This window comes from Protopterus annectens, chromosome 13.part0, assembly GCF_019279795.1.
Source record: "Protopterus annectens isolate FY-2018-M chromosome 13.part0, PAN1.0, whole genome shotgun sequence".
Taxonomy (NCBI): Eukaryota; Metazoa; Chordata; order Ceratodontiformes; family Protopteridae; genus Protopterus; species Protopterus annectens.
In genome coordinates this window covers 738,590,621-738,616,839 of record NC_056747.1, presented here as the reverse complement: position 1 = coordinate 738,616,839, position 26,219 = coordinate 738,590,621, and the positions used below count along the sequence as shown (strand labels likewise).

At 40.4% G+C, this 26,219-nt stretch overlaps 1 protein-coding gene across 2 annotated transcripts in view; it reads right to left on the bottom strand.

The window, feature by feature from the left end:
* Nucleotides 1-26,219, bottom strand: part of ERAL1 (Era like 12S mitochondrial rRNA chaperone 1) — a 609,521-nt gene that overhangs the window by 107,615 nt on the left and 475,687 nt on the right. For both annotated transcript variants that reach the window (XM_044054425.1, XM_044054426.1), the window contains exon 8: nt 4,739-5,155. In XM_044054425.1, the coding sequence (XP_043910360.1) occupies nt 4,739-5,155 (417 nt within the window). The remainder of the gene's footprint in view (nt 1-4,738; nt 5,156-26,219) is intronic.

The following is a 26,219-nucleotide window of genomic DNA, read 5'->3' as shown; positions in this document are numbered from 1 at the left end:
GAACAGATGAGGGATCTAAATTCCAGCACAGCTGAAGAGAATCTACTGCCCACCCTTGTAAAATGCTTTAGACTTCTATCAGATACTAAGATGGCAAAATGTTAGGGTCTCTGGATCCTTTGTTAGGCCCAAGACACCATAGAGCAGTCTGCTGAGGCTGCTTGGTCAGGCTCTCCGCTTCATTCAGCCAGGGGCTTACAGAAAGTACCTACCTTCTTAGGAGTTTAGAGTAGAACTTACACTCTTCCAAGGATGAAAAAATGTCATCCTTGATGACTGACTCCTTCTTAGGAGTTTAGAGTAGAACTTACACTCTTCCAAGGATGAAAAAATGTCATCCTTGATGACTGACTCCTTGGGGAAAAGTGACCCAAGGCTTCTCTTCCTCAAGATAATCATTAAAGCGTTTCTGCAGAAAAGGAACAGGACAGAAGGGTCATAAGCCTCAAGGTTTCTTCAAAGAAGGAAGAAGTCATGTCATAAGAAGCTTCAGGAAAGTACAGTTGTGTAGATAACTTGGTATAATTGTAGCTGTTCGGGTAGATCAATGCTGTAGTACTGAGTCTTGGGACTTCCTGCCATGCAGAAACCTGTGGCCAGCCTGAATACCATTCTTTCACCATCCCCCACCTGACAGATGTCCTTTGCCATCTAACATCAAGACATCTGTGGTATAAAGGTACATTGGGCAGCTACATCAATCTTTCTTGATTGAGGTCTCAAAGTCTGAAGTTCAAGTGCAGCATGACCTTACCCACTAACCCTACTGACAAAGTCCTCCACAAAGATTACTATTTCTACTCGTTCTCCTTCAGGCCTCAGCACAACCTAACAGCCCCTTTTGTGCTAGGTTCAACAATAAGACTATTAGGCGAAGGGACAAATCTCACCAACAGCATCTACAGCCAAGAAGGACTACATGTTTACACAGTGAGGCATCTGCTGATTCTCTAGACATAATCCCAAAAAAGAAGTGTAAAGAACAATGTCCAAAGGAGAAGGATGTGTGGGAGGGCAAAGACATTTTCTTGTCTGACTCCGCACTCAGTTTAGAGATCACAGACTCAGGAAAGATACCTTTGCAGCTCCCTGGTCTTGCATCTTTTTAGGCCTGAGTCCCTTCTGGAGGCCACCATGGCTTTGGGCCCAGTTCTCAGGAATGTTGCTTGAAGATGGCAACAACCAATGTACTTTTATAGCACAGATATCGTGACATCAAATAGCAAAGGATGTCTGCTAGCTGGGGGATTGTGAAAGACTCTGGTATTCGGGCCAGTCACGGGCTTTTACATGGAAAGAAGTTCCAAGACTCAGCACTGTAACACTGACTACGATGAACACTGGAAAGTCTTTACCTTGCTCAATAATAAGGACTCTGGGTTCTCTGATTACTCTACATAAAAAGAAGGGGAAGGAGATGCCTCCAGCAAAGGAAAGACATGCTTGTGGAACTGGGACCACCTGTGTAGGGCTGAGAAGCAATATGAGTACCAGGTAATAGGTTATAGGTTCATAGGTTCATACTAGGCTATCTGCCCGAGGGCATTTACAAGCCTAGCCCATAGTTTTGTGGCTTACGCCACCCCTTTAGTATGGGGAACTATACCCATTATTTTGCTGTGCCTCTGTTGAGCAGTGACACTGAGGTAATCCCTGGGGTATATCTGCGATCTCCCATCCATTGGTCAAGATTTCTCTTGAACAAGGCCAGCGAGGTGCTCTGCCTCACATATACCGGGATTTTATTCCACAGCATAGGGAGTCTTTGGGTGATGAATCTATCCCTCCAGCACGTCCTATTAATAGCCGTGTCGAGGTTTAAGTCTCCGCCCTTGTGGCTCTGACGGATCTAGATTTTTGAGGTGAAGCATATTCATCAAATCTGGGTTTGACATGGCCTTGTATGTTAGGCAAAGGTCACCTCTGAGCAAGCGGTAAGCGACTGAATAGAGCTGGAGTTCTTTCAGTCGGGCAGCATAGGACAGATGTTTGAGACCCTTTATCCTTTTGGTGAGGAACTTTTGTGGCCTCTCCAGCTGCTGCAAGTGTCGGGTCAGATACATTCCGAATGGGGCATTGTACTCAATCATTGGTCTGATGAGTGATGAGTATAGGGAGACTATGACCTCCCTTGATCTAGATGAGAATCCCTTCATCATGCAGAGATTTTATATGCATGCTCTCAGCCTGGTGCTGCCATCAAGCTGTATTCCTTTAGATTTCACCCTTGCAGACAGACAGTGCCACCAAGCCTCAAACTGCCTGAAGTCTTAGGGCCAGAAACACAGACTTGATGTGGGAAGACTCACTGATGCCTCTTCAGTCTAGAACACAAGTCCAGCAGGACTTGACAGGGGGTAGGACAGTGAAGAAAAGTCCTCTGTCCCTATACTACAGCTAGATGACTCAGTGGGCTAATCCCAAGGATTTGTCTCATCATGGCATTCTACTGTAGACACAGGGGATGGGTAATGCTTACACTTGAGACGCCACACATAAGGTGTCTACGAGGGGAGAGTCTGCACCTCTCCAACGATGATAACTGATGTGAACTCAAGTGCTTGTTATCGGAGGGTGGAAAAGTGAAACAGAGACTTAAGCTATACCTAGAATAGTGTTACCTTCAGAGGCTACTACTGATGTATGCACCTCTCTCTTTTTTTTTTGATTTTCAATGGTGCTGTAGGAAAGAACTTTAGTTACATAAAGGCCCCAATTCTCATGGCTAGCATTTTTCAAAAACACTTCCAGGTAAGGGAACAGTCCAGAACCTTCTCTTTCCTATTTCTATGAGTGGCCAGATTGAATCACTGATAATTAAGGCTCCTTTCCCATCATCAGTAGCTACATGAATGCTTTTAAGGGTTTCTTCTTGCAATGACCATAGATACTATACAAAAGTCTAACTCTTGCAATATTAAAGTAAGAGTCAGGACGGAGACATGAAATATGCGAGTATCAGAAAATAATTTGTGCTCTACAAAATTAGGCATTTCTCGCACGGAAAGTGACCTCACTGCATACAATGGTGCAGAAGCATGTGTTCCCAAAAATGTAGAATTTTCTGAAGGATAAGAAAGGTAAACTCTGCTTTAAAACACAAAGGATTGTCTCTGACATAGTACTGCATCCTTCTGTTCATTAATGCACTGTGAAAACATCATTGCAGTGGCATCATTGTGGCTACAAGAAAGTTCTGCATACTATATCCAGTATATAACATCACTGAGGAACACAGACCCCACTGTGTGTGTGTGTATATGTGTATATGTATGTATGTATGTATATATATATATATATATATATATATATATATATATATATATATATATATATATGTACACACACACACACACACACACACACACACACACACACACACACACCTATATACATATATCTATGGGTCTACTGCTTTTCATCGACTACCACGTATTCGAAAAAGAGCAGTAGACTGCTCAGTTACACGAAAGTGCACTTTCGAGAACTCAGCTTCTATGAACGGATCGTATCACAGTGGAGGACAGCAGGAAAACATGCTATGTCCTCAACTGTGGTGCGGTAGTTACGGACCTTAGGGTTAGGGCACAGGTCATGGTAAGGGGATAGCCCTACTAGCTATCCCCTTACCATGACCCACACTCTAACCCTAAGGTCCGTGACTACCGCACCACAGTGGAGGACAGGCTACCATCCACTGTAGTGTGGTAGTCATTTACCTTGGGGTTAGGGCACGGGTCATGGTAAGGGGATAGCCCTACTAGCTACCCCCTTACCATAACCCACACCCTAACCCTAAGATCCGTAACTATTGCACTAAAATCAGTAGTAGCCCGTTCGCTGAAGCGGGTTTCACGAAAGTGCACTTTGGCGTAACCCAGGGTCTACTGTGTGAGTTCAAAGAAGTGTATTTTCAAACTTGTACAATAGACCCATATATATATATATATATATATATATATATATATATATATATATATATATACACACACACACAAACATATATATATATATATATATATATATATATATATATATATATATATATATATATATATATATACATACATATATATATATATATATGTGTATATGTATGTACGTACAGGATTCTGACAAAGATGCAAAACTGCAGACTGCACTGAAGAGTCACAGCCAGTGGCAGGCAGCCCTACTGAGGATGATCCCCTATATTACACTGTGTTGTTCTGCTTATTAATGAAGTATGTAAATGTCACCAATACCAGGGCATCTCGATGTAAAGTACATCTGATGTGTTACACAGTTTCCATAACGAAGCATAAGTGGTCAAATGTTAGAATGAAAACAATTTTCTCTGTGTATCAAAAGGTACAGCAATATGTATTATATACGTTACACTAATACTGCATGACACGCGAGAATGTGTTCTTGTGATTCAAAAAAAGGGTGAACAGAGAAACAACCTTTACAATAATTTCATTGAACTGATACAAAGTATACATCAGAAATGAACAAACTCAGAAACTGCTCCACAACTGCATATTATCCTGTGCAACTTTTCACAGCCAGCTCTGTTAACCAAGAGAAAATTTCACTCCATGGCTTCACATGAAGTAGTAAAAGTAAGAAACAGGTGAATGGTTTGATTTACTAGTACACTTTTACATAAGAATTTGGAGGTCCTATAGCCAAGAAACTTAAAAGAACAAACAGCAAAGAAGAATATGCACAGTCTAGATTCAGCACTCCTGCTTACCTTTAGTGTCTCCACCTCATCCCCATTTATAGCTGATAACATGAAGACTTCTCGAAAGTAAGGCCACCCTTTCATGCTCTTCAGACGCTTAGATAGAGCCAGATCTTGTGATGCTGTATTGAGTTTTGAATCATACTCTGCTGAGCCTGAAGTTGGTAGCACATTTCGCAGTTCTTCATCTGTATCACTGTTAAGCTTAAAGGAGCTGCTTTCGGAGTCAACCACTAGCTTACCCTCATGTGCAAACCTCTCTGCAGCATTTGCTGCAGGAACTTTCAGAATTTTCTTCGGGCAGTCTGCTGAGTTCTCTGGCTTCTTCAACCTTGATTTTACTTTCAGTTTTTTCCCATTGACAAAGCCCTCTGTTAGTTCCACTGTAAGAGCCAGTAAGAGACCTTTATTCTTTAACAAATCCACCTGTGAAAGAGATTAAGAAATCAATTGCATGTTCGAACAGGAAAGGCAACGTTAACCCATTACACTTTACTGTCATTCTTAACAGCACCTCACATACAGTGTACATCCCTCCATTCTGAATGTATTCAACTCAAAAAGTATAAACAATACTTACGATGATGCAAAAGACATATGGTCTACAGAGTCTGTCCAAGTGTTGCTGCTAGCCATGTGCAGCTGCTCTTCTTTTACACTTATCCTATTTTTCTTGCTCTCCTCCCCAATATTTGTACTCCTGTGAATACCAACAGCATCCTATTCCCTAAAGAAATACATCCCTTGGCTCTACCACCACCACCCTCTGGGAAAATGTTATTTTTTTCCACAAGTCAGTCTGGAACTACTCCCTTTTTAGCTGCCTCCCATGTCCACTTCCTTACCCATCGGTCTGTCCAGCTAACTCCAAACAATTAGGTGAATCCAAAACTGTATCTCTCCTCCCATGCTATACTCCATCTTTTAATGCATACACATTCACGTTCTTACTTTCCTTTACTTTGGTAATTTTGCATTACATGCTTTCTACCAGCCTTACATCATCTTCCCTTGTATGGCAACCAGCACACAGTGCATTGTTCCAGCTTTACATGCATCCTGCTGAAAAAAGGATTGTTTAAATATCTATGGAACACATTGTCTGCAATGTGTTATTTTTCTCCTCCACCGTACCTTAAATGACAGCTGCTGTGCGTGTGTGTGTGTGTGTGTGTGTGTGTGTGTGTGTGTGTAAAGGGGCCCCGATCCATTACCCAGCCTAGGGCTCCATTTGACCAAGATCTGATTCTGTGTAACATTACTGTGATTCTGTAATACTGCTGCCTGTTCTTGATCTTTAACCCCAAGGTGTAGCTGAAAAAGATAAGCAGGCCAGTCCACCAACCTGGTTACAAAACAGCAAATAAATAAAATCCACCTGCAACTCTAACATACAATACCTACCTAACAAGGAGTCAAAGTCAGAATGGCAATGAATGGGACATTAGCTTTTTAATGATGTCACTAACAGTAGTACTTACTCTATGCTTGTAGCTATTTCACTACTGCACCAAAATATTCTCATCAGAAAAGAAAATGCAAGAACTTAATGTGGACACTCATTCTTCCACTAATATGGAGTGATACAGCTAGCTTCTCAGTGGTCTCCTTGGTCAGGTTTAACTATGAGACTTTGAAGATCATTTTTACATCTTACCGTTTATCGAAAATTTTTAAGAAAATGGGCTGAAAAACCTACAAAAACACACAAAAAATCTTTTATTTGCAGGGGCAAGCCCTATTATTTAGCTTGTTCCTGTCAGTGCAGCAGAATTGTATTCATCAAGCTGATACAGAGCAACAGTATTCAATATCATGGCCTACTGCTGCTAGAAGCATCTTTAATAGCAGAAGTACATGTCTAAATATTAAAGACAAAAGTGAAGCAGCAAAATTCTACCTCTGCGAAATGTTTATAGAAATGTTGAAGAAAAGTCATATCAGAAATGTTCCTATTTTATGTTGCCCCACAAAAGCAGTCTAAAGTTAAATGCAAAAAGTGCAGCACAGTAGTGTTTGGCAAAAAAACATTTCCCACCTCATTCTTTATTCTGCAAAACCAGGAGATTCAGAAACAGCTTCTTTCTACTATCCATCACGTTACTGAACTCTAGGAACAGTACCCTTCACACTGGACATTAAGTCAGTAACCCAACAATACTGAAAAGTCACTATAGCACAATATGTAACATGGTCTTACCCGCACCCAGATAGCAAAGTCAGCAGTAATCAAACTGAACTGTCTTACTGCACAATATAAACTTAGGTCTTAAATCAGTCTCTTAAGTGCATTTTTCCCCTGTGAAAATAAGCTAATAACCTAGTAATGAGTGACTATCTGTCAAATCAGTGCAATAATGCAAGTATTTATTATTGTTGTTTGTCTGTGTTTATAGAATTTTGTGCATTATTGTCATGTTAAATGGAGTCTATGTTTTTGTATGCACATTAAGCCTGAAGAAACAATTTTGCTTGGGATATACTTGTTTGAATCGAAGTGACAAAGTTTACTTTGACTAAATGGTACTCCTCTTTACACAGAAATGGGCATAAGAGAACTGGCCACTTAAATGTATAACCCTCTCATTCAACCATTGTTTCCTCCAAAGTTAGCAAATCCCTCATCAGGCCCAGTTAATTTCAAAGGGAATACCCCAAAGATGCAAGGAGATTATATCATTGAAAGCAATGCCCACTTTAGTATGTAAACATCCAAGCATAGTGCTAAACTAGAAAGTCTCCAGTGATTTAATTCACTGAGTCTTGGAATATCCAGTCCCAACTGACCTTTGATTTCTCAGCAAAATCAGGCTATAAACATCTGCACTAGGGACCCATGTTTACACTAACAAATTACTCACTGGAGAGACAGGAACTTAATGTACTCCCAACCTATGAAATTTTCAGTACTACATATCAAAGAGTACTACCTAACTTACATCAAGGTTAAGCCTTGATTACTGAATAGGTAGACAGATGATATGGGATATTAAGTATTGTCCTACTTGATTTGGGAGGTAAACGCTAAAGTGCTCAAACAGTGTTCCAAGGACTTTTATTATCTACTTAAAGCTGCATATGGCTGGACACCTTATGGTCCTTGTGATAACTTACCTAGTATTGTTTCTATGATTCTAGACTTCTACTCCGTAAATGTCACGGCTAGAAAATTAACAGGTATTACAGCAGTTTGCTGGACTTTTACACTACATTGCAAAGTCTGTGCCAAACATATCTGAAATAATTATACCTTTAAAAAAGCTTTTAGGGCAAGTTACAGTAGCTTGGGGAAAGGTAGTGGAAAGCAAAAGGGTTTTCAAATGTTTAAGAAATTCATCACAGATGCTCCATTTTAAAACACTATGATGTAAACAAGCTAGAAGTACTGCACTTAGATAGCAGTAAAAAAGTAGAGAAACTGTGAAGCCTACAAAAGAACAGATGAGATGTTCAATGGAATTTACTGATATACAAAAGACAATTCACAAAAACGGAACTGTGAGCAACAGACTACAGATGTGAAAGTTCAATAAATATGCTTACGGCAAAGAGTTCAGGTGGATACAGATCACAAACCCTTTCAAAACATTTCTGTAAACTCCTTGTACAAGGCACTGCTGAGACTCTACAGAATGTAAACTATATATGATCTAAAAGTGATATACAATTTTTTATTTATTCAACATTTGTTTACTAGGAAAGTCCGACTGGGACAGAGCCCATTTTCAGTGGATGCCAGGGGAGAAATGCTCCAGATGCATGTCTTTGGATGAAGTGAAGAACTACATGCAGCAGGTATGCTGAATAAAGTGTATTTACCAAAGAAGCTTAAAGGACTACTAGATACATTATTTCAGTTACACTGCAGTTAACAATGAAAGAAGAAAAAGTAAAAATAATTCCAGAGGTGTACTAATACAGAATTACAGATGCAACTAATAAAACATGTTTCAATAAAAGTATGGCTTCAGAAAAAAACAGCAAGGAAAGAAATTCAGCCTCATCTTCTCTCAGGGAAACAGTAAGGTGCAGCCAAGGCTTTTATTTATTCATTTACTTATCTATTTTAACATTTGCTAACCAGGGTAGACCACTGATGATATAGGACTAATATCAATCTCGGCCCTGGGAAGGGGAAATTGCAGTACAAATGACTTTGATATAAAGAAAAGAAAAAAAAAGCACAAGTACATTGGAATGCACAAGATGAGTTAATCCATTATATAAAGTAGAACATAAATAGGTATATCATAACATGAATAGCAAGCAATTTTAACTATAAACAATGGTGATTATTTATAGTTATATTAGCTTAATATGGAAATCTGAGAAAATTACAGGTCTCACTCAAATAAGAAAACCACTGCTTTAAAGGATACACAAAACCCCATCTGGGAAGTATAAAGAAACAGAAATAATGTTTTTGCAAGAACATCAAAGCTCTGAGCGAAGCAATGCATATACCACAATAAGAAGACCAAGAAAAAAAGAAACAAGTGCTTATTTTCAACTGCTTTCTGCACTTCTGATTAACTAAAACAATATTTGCTGAATATCTGTTTAAACTGTGCAACCATTTTTTAGGCTTACTGAATTAAATCCTTACCTCTGTTCTGAGTTTGTATCCCCACCCATGCTCCCAACTATTGCTGTGGTCTTAAGGGAGAACCACATCCACAGACTCAGAAAAACATGTTTATTTCATCATGGTTTGGTGTTTCCTACATTTTAACACCACTCTGGGACTATTTACAGATTTTTAAATATTTTTATATGTAATTTCCGAGTATGAGCACATGGGGTCTGGCATCGAAATAATTCTGATTGTTTACTCTGCCTCTAGGTATCCCACAATGCAGTGCTTGTCTGTAAAAAAAATCACGTAGGCCTACTTCTTCCTAAAGCTCCTGTCACTGCATTGATTTTACATGCATACACTGCTGTCTTTCAGTCACTTTTAAGTAACATTTTATGCTGTTCAATGACTACTTAAAACAGAAACAGTGCAAATGCCAAAGAACAGACTTTCAAAGTGCTTTTTACTGCTGCTTCTTTTTAGAATGACCAAATTGCAGGTGTTTGTGAAGCCTGAATTGTACTAGTTTGACTTCTCTCCCATCCCCCTTTCACACCTAACTTCCCTAGCTGTCAAAGTACTAAGGGTAATTTGAGCTGTTACCTGCTGTCATTGACAGCTCACAAAAGGAGACTTGACTCATGGACTGTTTTCCTTGTTCTAGCCTTTACTTTCTGTATGGGTAGGGGAAGGACCAGGGAGCCGTGACATCACAGCTTGGGTGGGTTTTTAGGACGGTCATGGTGATGTCAGTTTGGGGAGGGGATTGGCCAGAAAACTACCTATATTCATTGGCCTTGATGATATCAATGAATTGGAGAATGCAGCAAGCTTTTCCAGGGCAGGATAAAAGTTTTTTGAAAGTGAAATTACCACAGTACAGTAAGGTACTGTTCTAGTTGAGAGAAACAGCCAATTTAAAATATTTTAAATACTGTATTGTTTATTCATATGAAGGACAGTAAACAGGGAGAAAAAGGACAGAGAAATTGATCATTTAATATCATAATCCCATTGTTGCCCTTTAAAGCTTGGTGGCTTTTGAGTTGCCCGCTTCTAATATAAATTGGATATTGGGCACTCCTCCCAGTCCCAGTGCATCAGGTCATTCCACTGAGTACAGTGAGATCAGGCCCACCCATTGCATCAGCTCAATGTACCGAGTACAGTGTGATCAATTGTGAAGGCCCACACCTTTAGCTTCTTAACCTTGAATTATCTTCTGTCTCCTCATTTTCTACTTAAAAAATTGTGTATCTTCCAACTTCAATTTGCTACTTGGCTTAGGTGTTCATCTTCATTTAGTTTGCCACATTTGTTACTGCTTGTCGGTAGCCTGATTAAACTGGATGACACTATTCTACTGAATTGTTGCTTTATTTAAGGTTTTTTTTTACTGTTGTGATTGTGAGCTAATTTATCACATTTACACTGTTTTAAAGCAAGTTACTGATTAACTGCATTTCATTACTGTTTAACTGTTATTTTTCATACTATGAGTTCTGTTTTTGTAACTCAATCTTTTTTTTTTCAAATCTTTTTTTTATTTTCCAAATAATATAATGTTTAACAATACAATCATCAGTAAACAAGTATTATAAACCTTTATATACACTATGTACAACTGACCTAAACAAAGGAGGGAAAAAATTAATAAAATATATGAAATTAGTAACAAAAATTTATAATATTCAATTAATAAAGTATAAAGTTACACATTAATTATTTAGGGTTCATTTTTAATGTCTCAATAAGAGTTAAAATTTTTTCCCAAGGATTGTTTGTCCATGTTTTAGGTGAAACTCTCGATTCCTTCACCTTGATTTCTAATGTCACTGTTTCTTCTATCAATCTCAACAATTCTTCCAGAGTACGTTCTTGTGAAGACTTCCACTTGCCACAGCTAGTATGGCCCAAAGTAGGTATAGATCTTTTTTATTCATTCCAATAGTATCACTAACATTTAAGAGGACTAAAGATTTGGTTAAAATAAAGGTATCTATGAATATAGCTTGGAGAAAAATAGTAATTTCTTCACAGAATTGTTTTATATTAATACAATCAAAAATATATGAGACCAATCAGTTTACAGTTTAAAGAACATCTCCAACAATTGGATTTATCAAGTGAATTGAATTTGGCTAGTTTATCAGGTGTAATAAATGTCCTGTGAATATATTTCCATGTAAATATTTTCCATACTTGTAAATTAAATGTTAACAGAACATAAAAGATTTGTTTGAGTTGATAGATTAGTGTGGCATCCTTTTGCTATGAAATTCCAATATCTTGTATTAGGATTAGTTTTATATGTTATCAATATTTTATATAATTTTGAAAATTAGATTTGTCCAATTATAATTGTCGTAAATAACTTCAGATAACAGACTTTTCAAATATGGACTAGTTTTATAAGGAGAATTAATAATTTTACTATTAAGATCCTTAACATTTGATAATATGCTTTTATCTACCAATCTGCTGATGGAATGTCATATTTATTTTGAATTTATTGAATGTCTAATACTACTTGATTCTCTATACAATGTTGCCAACAAGTGAAGTTTTCCCCCCTCCCATCTAGTTAAAATAACATTATGAATTTTATTGAAGAAATTCTTTGTAGGGCTAAAAGGTATTATCAAGTCGAGCCAAATCTTAATATCCGGGTTAGTATATAAATCTTCTGAATAAATTGTAAATATTATTTATATAATTTAAGTTTGTTGGTCTTGTTATATTATATTGAATATTAACAGCCATCCTATTATTTTGCTCACTTAATATACAATTAATTATTTTATTTTCATTTAGAAAAATAATAGTTTGCAATGTTTTCCATGTTGAAGAATAATTAGTTAAAATGTGCTTTTTTGTGAGTTCTATGTTCTTAACCCTTAAATTGAGTAGCATAGTCTGGACACAGGTTTGCTGCATCCAGAGCTATTTGTTTTTGCCTTCTGTGTTTCTGGCAGCCATCTTGTGTTTGTAGGGGCCTATATTCTTTGCTAGTGATAGTAGCAGGGCTGCCTGGACCTTGTCTGGCACAAGCTGATTGGTAAAGAAAGCAGGATTGGCTAGATTTCTGTATTAGTAGAATATTCTATTTTTTGTGGTATTTAAACTCCATGTTTGAGTTGGTTTGGGCTTGTCTGCACGTCACCCACTACAGCTGCAGTGGTTTTCAGCCAATGCAAGGTATTCCAGCTACAAATTTTCCCTGTGTGTTGATCACCTAACAATACTCCTCTTAGACCTTCCACCATTTACCCCCTTAGCTCTCTCAGGCCTGTCTCCCTCAGATTCTGACAAATATGGATGGCCAGTTTTCTACGTTTTCTCCTGCCACTTTGGTTGACATGGGCATCCTGAGACAGTGTACCAACTGCCTCAAGTACATGGACAACTCTTTACTACTACCAACTAGGAACACAATTTGTGAATGACGCAATTACATTAAGAACATAGAGTCTATGCTCTCTTCCTCACAAGCCAGTATATCTGGCACTGAGGTTAACACAAACACTACACCTCAACCACTACCACACCTACACAACACACACCCACATATGCAGAGGTCCTCAACAAAAACATACCCATAACAAGAGAGACCCCAGAGGCAAAAATATATGCGAAGTCCATTGCCAACCAAATACAGACCACATGGGTTCCCTTCAGATAATCAAAGTTTTAAAACGTGAATTTCATATGGCCGAGAACCCCCCCCCCCCCACCAGCTAGGGTCAAACAAAAAAACTTCTCCAAAGCTGATTACAACCTCGGGGGGAAGGTAAAAACAGCTTCACTTCCCTCTCCCCCTCCATAGGGACTGGCACACATGTCCAAACCTACACCAAAGTACTATATGAGCATGTTATACAGCTGCATCGAATCAGGAATACCTGACAGGACAAAATCCTCCTCCTCAAGGAAGAGTAAACCTGTCTGGTGGACATCTGCAATAAATAAACTCTATAATAAAAAGAAAAAATATCACCCAGGACCAAGAAGGAGCAGGTGCTCAATTGGAAGTAATCTCTCCTTAGCCTGAACAAGCAAATAAGAGCACAACTGAAATCCTCCAAAGTAAACAGAGTCCAAACTGCCCATATCTGCTAAAGACCATCATAAGGCTGCCTTCACATACATCTGCAGTCTCAAAGGAAGCACTCAGAACTGGTGGTCAAGGACACCACATACACAAATACTGTAGATATAGCCAACCTGCTGGCAGACAGGTTCAGTGAAAACGTCACCCCTCTGTACCCCCCTATCAGTAAATCAGGACATCCCCAGCACCTGCTCCCCCTCCCCTTATCTCTAGGGAGCAAGTCATCACTGCCCTCTCAAAGGCAAAAACTACAGCCTTCATGGGACCCGATAACATCCCATATTGCATCTTACATGAACTCAAGCAGGAACTTGCAGCACCATTAGGCACCCTATTCAACCAAAGCCAGAGTACCGGCTTTGTCCCAGCTGAGTGGAGGACGGCCGCTGTCATCACTTTGCACAAAGGTGGAGCATCCTCCGATCCAGGAAATTACAGACTCATCAGCCTAACTAGCCTGATCTGCACGACCATGGAACAGATTATTACGGACCTCATTAACAAGAGCATTGGCAACCCCCAAACACTCGATCCCACACAGTTTGGTTTCGTCAATGGGAGGTCATGCCTGTTAAATATGGTCGACTTCTTTGAGACAGTCACCAATTCCATGGACGAGGGGAAGATGGTGCACACCGCCTACACCTCGACCTGGCCAAAGCCTTCGATACTACTCCCCACTTCGGTATAATAGATAAACTCTCTCAACTAGGCATCAATCTATGTGTTACCAGATGGGTAGCAAACTGTCTCACTGATAGAACCCACACAGTCAAAATAGGGGGAAGGAACCTCAAGCAGTAGACCCATAACGACTGGTGTAATCCAGGAATCAGTCTTGCGGCCTCTGTTGTTTGGGATATAGTTTTCTGAGGTGCAGGCCAAAACCAGTGGTCTATGGCTGATGAGGTTTGCAGATGATTGCAAGCTGGCTTCCGTCATCAATTCCCCTAGTGATATGGACATTCTCCAAGAGGGTCTCACTCAAACAAATGACGGGTGCCAGAAACACGGCCTTAAACTGAATGCCAAAAAATGCATCATCGCATTTGGGAGAGTGATGTCCCCACAAATGATCACATTAATAACAAGGTTCTAAGCATACGGCCACGGTGGTGCAGTGGTTAGCGTTGTCACCTCATATCAAGAGGTTCTCCCGTTCAATTCTCGGCTGGAGTGCCTTCTGTGTGGAGTCTGCATGTCCTCCCCGCGATTAAGTGATGGTAAAGATATGCAGGTAGGTGTGTGCGTGAATGGGTGTGCCTTCTTTGAAGGTTGGGCTGGCAACTCGGCACTGTAAAAATCCACTGCCAATCATTAGCAGACCGGAGTTCTGCTGTGGCAACCCCTAACCGGGAAAAGCCGAAAGACACTACTAACAAGGTCCTAAGCATGCAATCAGTTGTGAGGGACTTGGGCACTCGGGCTGATAGCAAACTGACTTTTAACCACCATACTGCCTCTGTTGTAAGGAAAGATTTCTACATGGCCCAACCTCATTAGTACGGTATCTCATCCAGGGACAAGGACGTCATAACATCCCTGTATTCTTCCCTTACAAGACCCATTATCGACTACAATGCTCCTTTTGGCATGTACCTCACAAAGCACATGCAGCAGCTGGAGAGACCACAGAGGTTCCTCACCAGGAGAACCCAGGGCCTCAAACATCTACCCTACACAGATAGGGTAAAAGCCCTGTCCCTCTACTCAGTCTCAAACAGACTCCTCAGAGGTGACCTCTGTCTAGCATACAAAGCAATCTCAGACCCCACCTTGATGGGACTTGCTGCATATCTGCAAGTCAAGCTCCACAAGAGTTAGCCACATGTGCAACCTCAACCTGGTCTATGCCATCAACAGGACTTGTTAGCGGGACAGATTTGTGTCCCAGAGACTGCCCCTTCTGTGGAACAGACTCCCTCTCCACGTCAAGCAAAGTACCTCATTAACCCTTTTTAAGGGCAACCTTGATAACTGGATGGGGAACAGAAAACACACCCCTGGGATTCCACCTGTCTCTCTGCTGGACAGGGGCATCGAGTGCTGACTTGGAACATGGGCTAAATTCTTTGCTAGACTTGTAAGGGCCTCAGGGCCAATAGCTTAGTAACTTCCTATGATCCTATGAAATGCCAGCATGCCCAGGTCTAGAATTCCCACAGAGCATAGTGGGTACAGATTTGCTATAGTTAAGATGAGTCCTATCTCCTATATCTTATATCTTTGGATTATTTAAAACTCCATCAAATTATTAGACAAACAAGACAAAGGCAAATGTAAAAAGTGCACTTAGGCCTATATTCCTGAGACAGGGAGATCTGATGTCATACCTGACACTAGTCCCCAATATACTTTCAAAAAACTAACGCCTACACCACACAATTTTCAGTCCAGTGGAGAAGTAAAGAATCTAATGAGAAACAGTTGCAGCAACAATTATGATTATTACAGAACTGCAAGTTCTGACTGCTATAGCCCCGCTCCATTCGCCCTCGCTATGCTCAGGCTCTCTCTGCTCCCCTCCCTGCCCCCAAATCCCACCCGCCCTCACTACCTCTAAATTTATTGCCACTAAGCCACACCCACATGTACTAGCTCCTATCACCTTCTGCTAATTTAATTATTCCCAGCTGTTTCCCTCTCTCTTTCATTATAGTTCCCTTCACACTATCATCTGATAGTGCACTTCTAGGTACTTAGTTCATCATCTCTTTAGATATGTGGTACTCCATTCTACTACCTACCCTATTAGTCCCATACCTCCTAACATTATATGAAACCCAACCTCTCTTAGGATTCCTAGCCTCAAAGGCCCACACTAACACTCCAGAAGCTAAACATCCTAACTTTTATCACATCCATAGCACTTGGGTGCATCTAACAGCATGCTCTCAATCCCCATACACCTACACCAGGAAAATTAGTCCTAAACTCAAACATTACTATAAAATTGTAGATAAATTCCTGAAACTTGTCTCCAAGCTTAGACTTAGTCTATTACTTGATGGGGATATACACCCCAATCCTGGCCCTACCAACTCAGGCATGTACTCTCCCTCTACCACAAACCTAAGCCTCAACCCTACAATCTCCCGGCCACCCAATTCTCTCCTAACCTGTCATCTTAACATCAGAAGCATCAATAACAAGGTGCATGAACTTCATGCACTCATTGCTGATCTACCCCTGAGATTCTGAGCCTATCTGAAACATGGTTAAAACCTACTACTACTGATAATGAAATACTACTCCCTGGGTATAATATACACAGGTGGGACCGTACTTCCAGAAAAGGGGGTGGGGTAGCCATACTCTACAAATCTGAGTTGATTGTATCTACGGATGTCATACAACCACCTCAGATTAACAACTTAGAGATTCTAACCACCAAACTGCAACTTAACAATAGTAAATGCATTTATATAATTTGTATGTACATTCCCCCAGGTAATAATATAGCTACACTTGAAGACACCTTACACTGGATATCTAGCCACTAACCTCAAGAAACCTTACTTCTCGGAGACTTTAATATAGATTGGACCACCTGTTCTTTAGAATCCCCTACCACCCATATTAACCTGCACTCATTCACGCAAGTTATTAACACCCCAACTAGGACAGGCACACCCAACCAGAAAGAAAGTATACTTGATTGGGTACTTATTAATAGTCACCCTAACCTGTATACATTTGGAACCCTCCCTGATAGTCTAAGTGATCACCATCTCACATATATAATTAAGCACAAAGTAACCAATCCCAAACAACCCTTACTAAGAATTGTCAGAAATAAAAGAAAATTTGACAACCAAATTCCAACTAGAATTAAATTCTTGCAATTGGTCTATACTAAAACATCTTCCCTTAGAAGAAGCAGTATTGTATTTTAACAAAAAATTCCTTGAGATTCTTTACTTTCATGTCCCTACTCACTCAAAGAAAACTAAGGCAATAGCTGCACCTTGGCTTTCAAAAGAGACCAGGCTCAAATTTAATCTCAGAAATAAAGCTAGGGCTTTATGGCGAACTACTAAACTTCCACATGATCAAATTAAATACAGGCAACTTAGGAATGAAACTAAAAAACACATACTACTTGACAAAAAACAATACTACCGCAAACTACAAACAGAAAATCAAAATCACCCTCAGAAGTTCTGGGCTGGGTTAAAAACACATACTACTTGACAAAAAACAATACTACCGCAAACTACAAAAGAAAATCAAAATCACCCTCAGAAGTTCTGGGCTGGGTTAAATAACCTTCTACACCCTGGTCATTCTACTACCCCTGTCCCAGATGCCTTTACCGATAAACCATCAGAAGCAGTCTCTGACAGTTTAAACCGATTCTTTACTGAGACAATCCAAGCCCTAGCCAACCAACTGCCTCTTAGTTCCCATAGCCTAGATAGCTCCACCCTTATAAATCAACCCTCATTTAGCTTTCAACCTGTTGCTACATCACTTATCTGCACCTTAATCAGCTGAATACCTGCAAATATCAGCTGACGCCATTGCCTACCCAGTGTCATTACTTATCAATCGCACTTTAACAGAAGCAAAAATTCCTGATATCTGGAAGATATCCTATGTAATCCCTCTTCATAAAGGAGGTAGTTCTACTGAGCTCTCCAATTACAGGCCTATAGCTATACTCTCTCCTCTAGCAAAGATAATGGAAAAATGTATTCAAAAACAGTTCATGCAACACCTAATTAACAACCACCTAATGGCAGATACCCAGCATGGCTTCAGACCTCACCATAGCACTACCTCAGCCCTACTAGTCTTTTCCAATACCATAAATTTCCATCGTAACAATAACCATATTTCCTCAGCTCTATTTTTGGATCTGTCCAAAGCTTTCGATATGGTGGATCACCAACTATTAATCAACACCCTACAATCACTGTCTAGATCCCAAAGCCCTTCAATGGTTTAATTCCTACCCAAGTGGTAGAAAACAGGCTGTACTATGGCAGACCAAACTCTCTACCCTGTTACCGAACACCCTGGGAGTACCACAAGGATCTATATTAGGCCCACTGTTATTCTCTATCTTCATCAATGATTTGAACACGGTCATACCTAATGTCAGCTGTATCCAATATGCAGATGACTCTGCACTGATTTGCTCAGGAACATCCCCTACAGAGTTACAGTTAACTACCCAGACTACCTTTAACACAATAGAAAACTGGCTTTCCAATCGTCGCCTGATACTGAATCCCAAAAAGACTAAAATGCTGCTATTCCTACCAACACAAAGGTCTAGCGCCATTAACTTTACAATCAAAGCAAAGGATGGCACAATAATCTCACCAGACCATTCTACAAAACTACTAGGTGTCACTATCGACAATAACTTAAAATTTGAGCTACATGTCAACCAATTGATCAAAACCATCAATAAAAAGCTAGGCTCATTGTATAGAATAAAAACATTTCTGACTCCCCCAGCCAAAGTTGCCATTGCTCGATCTTATCTTCTCTCTACTCTCCTGTACGCATCCCCTCTTCTCCATAATACTAGTAAGACTGTCCTGAACAAAATCACTATCTGTTACAATCACAACGCCAGGTTTGCTACTGGGTTGCCTTTCAGGACACATCATTGCATCAATCTAATTCAGCTTCGATGGCTCCAACTACCTAGTCTAATACTATATAACCAACTAGTTATGACCCAAAAAATTTTATACAACCCTGAAAACACCCCTGCACTCAAAAATCTGGTCACCCTGTATAACAACCCTAGACCATTGCGTTCTTCCAGCAGACTCCTTATCCAGACATGTAAAACTAATAACTTAGCCGGCGACTCTCTCTTTACTAACTCTGTAGGCAGAAAATGGAACCTACTACCTCCTGAGATTACCTCACTCTCTTCTCTAGGTCAGTTCAAAGCTAAACTCAAACTACACCTGGGGTCAAAATGGACTTGCTACTGTATCAAGCCTGGCTAATCCTTTCTCTAGATTATGTACAGATGCTGTGTGTATGGATTTGTCTTGATGTTCTTCTGTAAATATTCTATCAATGTCTAAATGTTCTTCTCCAAATATTCTATCATGCTGTTCGAGATATGTGATATGTAATGATGTTTTTGTGACATGTAATAATGTTATTTTACTGTTGGGAGCTTTTCTCCCCGGGCCTCCGCTGAAAATGGACCTATATCCAGTTGGACTATCCCGGTTAACAAATGTAAAATAAAAATAAAAAATAAATAAAGTTGACAAAACATCATTGTAGGTGACTCAAGCCTTTCACCATATCAATTGCTAATGTGCAGAAACCTATATAGCAGATTATAGTGATTTTGCAGGGTGAGGCAAAGTAAAAGTGCTGGAAACAAATCAAAAGAAACAAATAGCATTATGACAGAAACTGCAAAAGACTACCAGATTTGGATGTTACAGACAAAATAAGAATACAAATGCCATGGGAAAGTACATAGCCTAAAGTTAGAATTGGTGGCAAAGCAGCTGTACCAAGAAAAAGTACAGTTGTACAGAAACTTACTGTAACTACAGAAGTCTCAGTATGTTCTTCATTGCGGTACTGCTGTCTGTTGGGATTTATGCTGCAGAAGGCCAAACAGCAAGCTTGACTTCTCTATATTTCATGTTTCCACCTCTTGGTGCCACCTTTAGATCTTTCTTGTTCCTGAAGTCGTGCGAGTACTTTAGATACCAGAACACTGGCTCCCTGGAAGAAAATGCCCCTAGTCCTGTCAACCCAACCAGAAGAACACTCAAAGTGCTCTTTCCAAGCAATAATCAAACTTGAGGAGTGCTTTGTACTGTTAGGAGAGCAAGAATGTGGAATAAAAGGTGACTACGGGGACCTACTCTAACTCCAGGATGCTAAAAGGTCAAGACCAGAGGGTTAGATGGAGGGGAAATACCATTGATGGTGAACATATTCAAACATTCATAAATATGCCAGGTTCCAATACAACTGTACTATGTTCTTCATACTGTTCATTGTTGCAATAGTGCAAACTCTTGGGATGAATCCCAACACTTACGTAGTGTGGAATGTTGGGCCTTGTGAAAAAATGGGTTGTAAGAGTCCTTGTAGGTACCCATGGCAAAACCTGCCCGACTCTGGAGGTAATGCCCAAGATGCAATGTATGGAAAAAGAGTGGAGTGAAATGGGCAGCTGTTTCCAAGACAGCTTGGGTGCTAACTCTCCTTATAAAGGCTGCAATTTCTGCCTGTACCCTAGAACAGCCTGCCCTAGCATGACTTGGTACAACTTTTTTAAGGAAGATATAACAAAATGAGATATGGTGTGCTAATTATTTGGATATACAGGATGTTTTGACATAGGCCTGCTCTGTCTACCCTTTGCAAAGGCTATGAATAACTGATCTGTTGTTCCTTACTTTTTCTCAAATATTTTCTAGGTAAAATTTCAGTTATCTATATCCAGGGTATGCAGAATCCTCTCTTCCTTACTCTCTGGAATATGGAGAAACACTGGGCTATTGACAGCTTGATTAAAGGAAACGTCTACCATTACCTTGGCCATGAAGGCTAGATTAGGGTGGAGAGGTAACCCCGTCCTTGTTGAAGACGAAACATTGCTAAGGGGTTAGGCTCTGGTAATTCCAGAAGTCCTCTATCTTTTCTGGGTATTCAAGTAATCCTTAGCTTCCCACTTCAATACGTGTTTCACTCTATTCAAAGCATATCCAAATGTGGAAGCCCCTGGCAGGGAGGCAAAGAATAAAATGTCTGCAGTGTCAGACATGCAACAAAGGAAGGAGGATGTGTGGTCCTCATAAGCAAGTTCACTAGTTTTAGAGTCTGAAGAATCGGATTATTCAAGGGGCATGTTTCCCTCTTCCTTTTTTGAATGGGGGCCCCTGACACTGAAATTTTTGCAGTTTTGGAGCTTGGAAGAATACATTTCACACCAGCCTTTTGGAGGCACGATGGAGGGTATCAGACATTGGGTGCTTTTGGCATGGTCTTAAAGGTAGTGGTCATCTTCAATGTCTTCAGCTGCAGGCAGGTGCTGATGACTTTACTATGGGAGCTACAGACATCCTCTCATACAACAGCTGAGGATATGCAATCTGTGGTGTTGGTTAAAAGGAAACTGGTGTCAGAACCCCCAGCCACATACAGGGTATGTGGACTAACATTTGACTGCTCTACAGGAAGTTACTCCAGGTTCAGATTACTGTGGGTAATACCCATATTCAAGTTACAGCTAGTTATAGATTCCCCCTCCATGGATCATGATGTGCATGAGGCCTACTTGACCAAACTGGAGTCAATCCAAACACTACTAAACTCTCAGGTCACGAGGGATTTCAATTATCCCATCATCAACTGGGAAACCTACCCTAGCCCTCACTACTGCAAAAGTTCCTTGACTTTGTTAACTCAAATGCCCTGGAACAAATTATTGAAAAACCCCATGTAATGCTTGTGCACTGGCCCAGCAACCAAGGAGCCTCCATTCTCACCACTAACACCAGTGAGGGGTGTCCATATAGGGGAAGGATAATAAATACACACACAGTAAAGTACAATTTCCCTTAAGAGCACACTGAGATCACAGTCCATCTGGGGCTGGTTTCTCCCTTTCTCTCCAGGTCCCCAATAAGACTGACACAGCTATAGGGTCCAGATCTCAGCCAGCTGGGCAAGCTAAAACCTCTAGCACCCTCTCTGTCCAACCAGTGCTTTGTGTCCCTGCCCAAGTAGCTGACACACACACACTTTGAGATAAGAGTTTATACAACCACACAGACACTCCTGGGGAAGGCTGGCACAGGTTCTCCAGCTGTGCCCCTTTTACCCAGACTATACGTTAGAATTCAGTGCCACCACCCAGCTAATATTTATCAGCTACTCAAAGGCCCTTAAAAGGGTGTCCAATTATTACTGTGCAATATTATTATCCAAATGTTAAGTGCAACCTAACAGTCAAGACTTATTTGGAGTAACTTGGTACAGTCTCACTACATCCATGCAATGGACTCTTAGAGCTTAAATTATCTCTACACAAAATAGCCACAGTTGAAAGGTTTAAAAATATTTAATAATAAATAATAAAAACACAAGATAATACTTCTTACTACACAGTGCTAGTCAAGAGTTCAGAGATCACAGAAAAATACTTAAAATAATACCATGGAAAAGTTCTGACATCACAGAAAAACTTAGTCTAATCTTCCTAATTCCTAGCTATTTCTAAGAGAAACAGTTCTAAATAACTTACATATAGAAACAGGCAGTACTGGTGAGTTGAATGTACTCAAGACAAAATGCTCTGAGCTCTCCGATTCTCTCTCTTTAAATTGATAACACAGCACTGCTTCACATGACATCATTCTTCACACTTCTCTGGTGTTCCCAGGTTAACATAAACTACATTTACATTCTTTACACCTAGTCAGAAACCAGAGCAATAAAGGACATTTATACATTCAAATTCTAGCCATTAACTCTGGTCTTAAAACAATAGGCAGGATCCCTCCCTCTAGACATACCGGTTCCGAATTTTAACATCAAAGACAGTCATGAAATGCTTGACTTAGCTTTCTTACAGCAGATTGTACTGTTGTTACATTTTGGCAGTTCAATATCCAATGCAGTCTTTTCACATTTAAAGAACAAGTCTGTGGCTTACATTAATATTTACAAATCACAGAATTATCTACTAATTCTATCTGGCTAGGCTGGCAGCCTTTACTTATCTTCACACCCAAACAAAAGGAAAAAAAAACACACTAGATCTGGTCCTCACTAACATGATAAACAGATGCACCACAGCAATTGTCAGATCCTCAGTTAAATCTGACCACAAATCAGTCGCCTTCAAACTGGCACTAACATCTGAACTCACAAGGATGAAGTCAGACTAAAAAACTTCACCAAAGCAAACTATACCCTTTTAGGGGAAGGTATAAATGCATTCCAAGCCCTACCTCCAGCTGGAAATGGTAACTACATCAAAGCTTACACCAAAGCCCTGTATAACCACTTGTATGAAAGTGTAAAGACTCTGCTGTTCCACAGGGAATCAAAGCCAGAGCCAAAAGTAAAAAAAAGCCACTCTGGTGGACATCCAGCATCAACGAAATTTACAACAAAGGCAAAATGTTGCTGTCTAAGAAAACTAAGGTGAGGCCTCAACAGGCAAATTACACATGTCAAATCCTCTAAGGGTAACTTTGAGAAAAACTTAGCAATTACAGCCAAGGGTAATCATAAGGCCTTTTACAGCTACGTACATAGCCTTAAAGGTACAACCCAAGAAAGTACCGAACTAGTGACCAACAGTATCACACATACTGATCCCTAGAGATAGCAAACCTGTTAGTGGACAGATCTGGTGAAATTTTTACTCTTTTATCCCCTCTAAACCTACCACACACCTTGCCCACAAATTACCCCCACCCTACATATCCAAAGAGCAGTTCATTAAAGCCTTGTCTAATGCAAAAAATAGAATCTCTATGGGACCAAACAGCATCCCAGGCTGTCTTCTAAACAAACTAAAACATGAACTAGCATCACCACTAAGTACCCTATTCAATCACAGCCTAACCACTGGCTTTATTCCTGCGGAATGGTGTACAGCAACAGTTATTCCCCTCCTCAAAGGTGACTTGGCAACAGACCCAGGGAATTATAGTCCTGTAAGTTTGATCAGCTTCATCTGTAAAGCCACAAAACGTATCATCATGGACCTCGCAAATAAAGACATAGGCAACCTCCAAACCTTGGAAACAACCCAATTTAGTTTTGTCAAGGGCAGATCATGCTGGTGTATTTCTTTGAAAATGTGACCAGGGCCATTGCAAGGGCAAATCTGTGCACACAGCATACCTCGACTTGGCAAATGACTGACACAATCCCACACTCAGGCATTACCAATAAAGTTAGCAAACTAATATAAACCCCTTTGTTGTAAGATTGGTTGGCTCACAAACCAGTCACACACTATCAAAGTGGGTGACTCCACATCAACCAGCAGACCTGTCACCAAAGGGGTGCCACAAGGGTCAGTGCTGGGCCCCCTACTATCTGGTATATACTTCCCAGAAGTTCAGACCAAGACTAAGGGGCTGTGGCTGACCAAGTTTGCGTACAACTGCAAATTGGGTGAAGTTACTAAATCCCCAAATGATGTCAGTATACTTCAGGATGGTCTTACGCAGACAACTGGTGTCTTAGTCACAGTCTCAAACTGAATGCATAGAAATGCATCATCATTCCCTTTGGTAAAAACAACGCCCCTTCACACTATCAAATTAACAATATGTACTCACGAAGTGGTAAGGGATCTGGGTTCACAAGTTGACTGCGACCTTAACTTCGAAAACCATGCATCTAATGTTTAGCACACATGATTAGCAAAGGCATCGCCTCTCAAGCAAAGGAGGTTATAACCCCTATATACTAGTCAATAATCAAGCCCATAATTGAGTATAGCACCCCTTTCGGCTTGAACTGTACAAAGCACCTGCAGCAAATTGAGATACCTCAGAGGTTTCTAACCAAGAAGATCAAGGGACTCCAGCACGTGCCTTACACAGACAGAATGAAGTCCCCATTACTATACTCAGTACTGTATAGACTTCTTACGAGAGACTTATGCCTGGATTCAAACCTAATCAATTTGCTACACCATCCATAAATCAAACGGACAACTACCCATTCCAGGGACCGAAATATAGCCTACAATTTGAATAAGATGTACTGGAGGGACAGATTTGTCTCCCAGCAACTGCCATGTCCTTGGAATAGGCTGCCAATTCGTGTAAAGCAGAGCACCTCTATGACACTGTTCAAAAGGAACCTGTATGAGTGGATGAAGCACCACAAAATCTTATCAGGGATAGTGCCCACAACCCTCCTGGAAATGGGCATTAATAAATACAATCCTGGGTACTGACTAATGGATCTACTGTATTACATTTGGATGAAATGGCTAGGCTTGAAATGACCTCCAGATCGATAGCCTAGCAACCTCCCATGATCCTATGAACACCTGATGGGCTAAAGCTTGAGAAGGAGTGAGTGTCTCATCATACCTGATGCCCTTTAGCCTCGAGATGCCTTGGTACTCATGCAGTATACTGTCAGTCTCCCAGGTCTTTCTCATGTGGGAGCTTCTCCTCAGGTTTTTTAGGTGGACCATCTGCAAATGGTCTGGCAGGCACCATGGTGAATGACAGCCATAGACAATGTACAGCTTTTTGTTATTTAACTAAGCTTGGCGATTTTCACTCTTCATATAATGGGTCTTCTGACTGAACTTCGTACAATGTGCAAAAGAAGCAGTATCATTCTCTGTGCCCAAACAAAAAGTACAGTTTTGTGCACTTACCATAAATGTAGATGTTCGAGTGTATTCACTGTTGCAGTCATTACATTTAAGTTATCCCTGCCAGGGTGGCCCTCAGTCGGCCTGATTAACAAAGTCTTGGGTCCTGCGTCGGTTGCTGTCCCTTCTTCCATGATGTCAGGTCGTCAGGGGTATAAAACATGCAGCTGATGCCATTACATCAGTTTTTCTTGCCCCAGATGTCAGGTGCCCCCCCCCCCCCCAATGGGAAGCAATTAAATATAAAAGCACAAAGATATACCTCCAACAAAAAAGCAAATACACCAAAAAGGCTTTTAAGCATAGTAAAGGAAAATAGAAGTATAGCCAAAAGACGTTAGGGGGCTGGAGGGAGGATAACCAGGACTGCAACAGTGAATACACTCTAACATCTACATTTATGGTAAGTGCACACAACTGTACTATGTTCTTCATG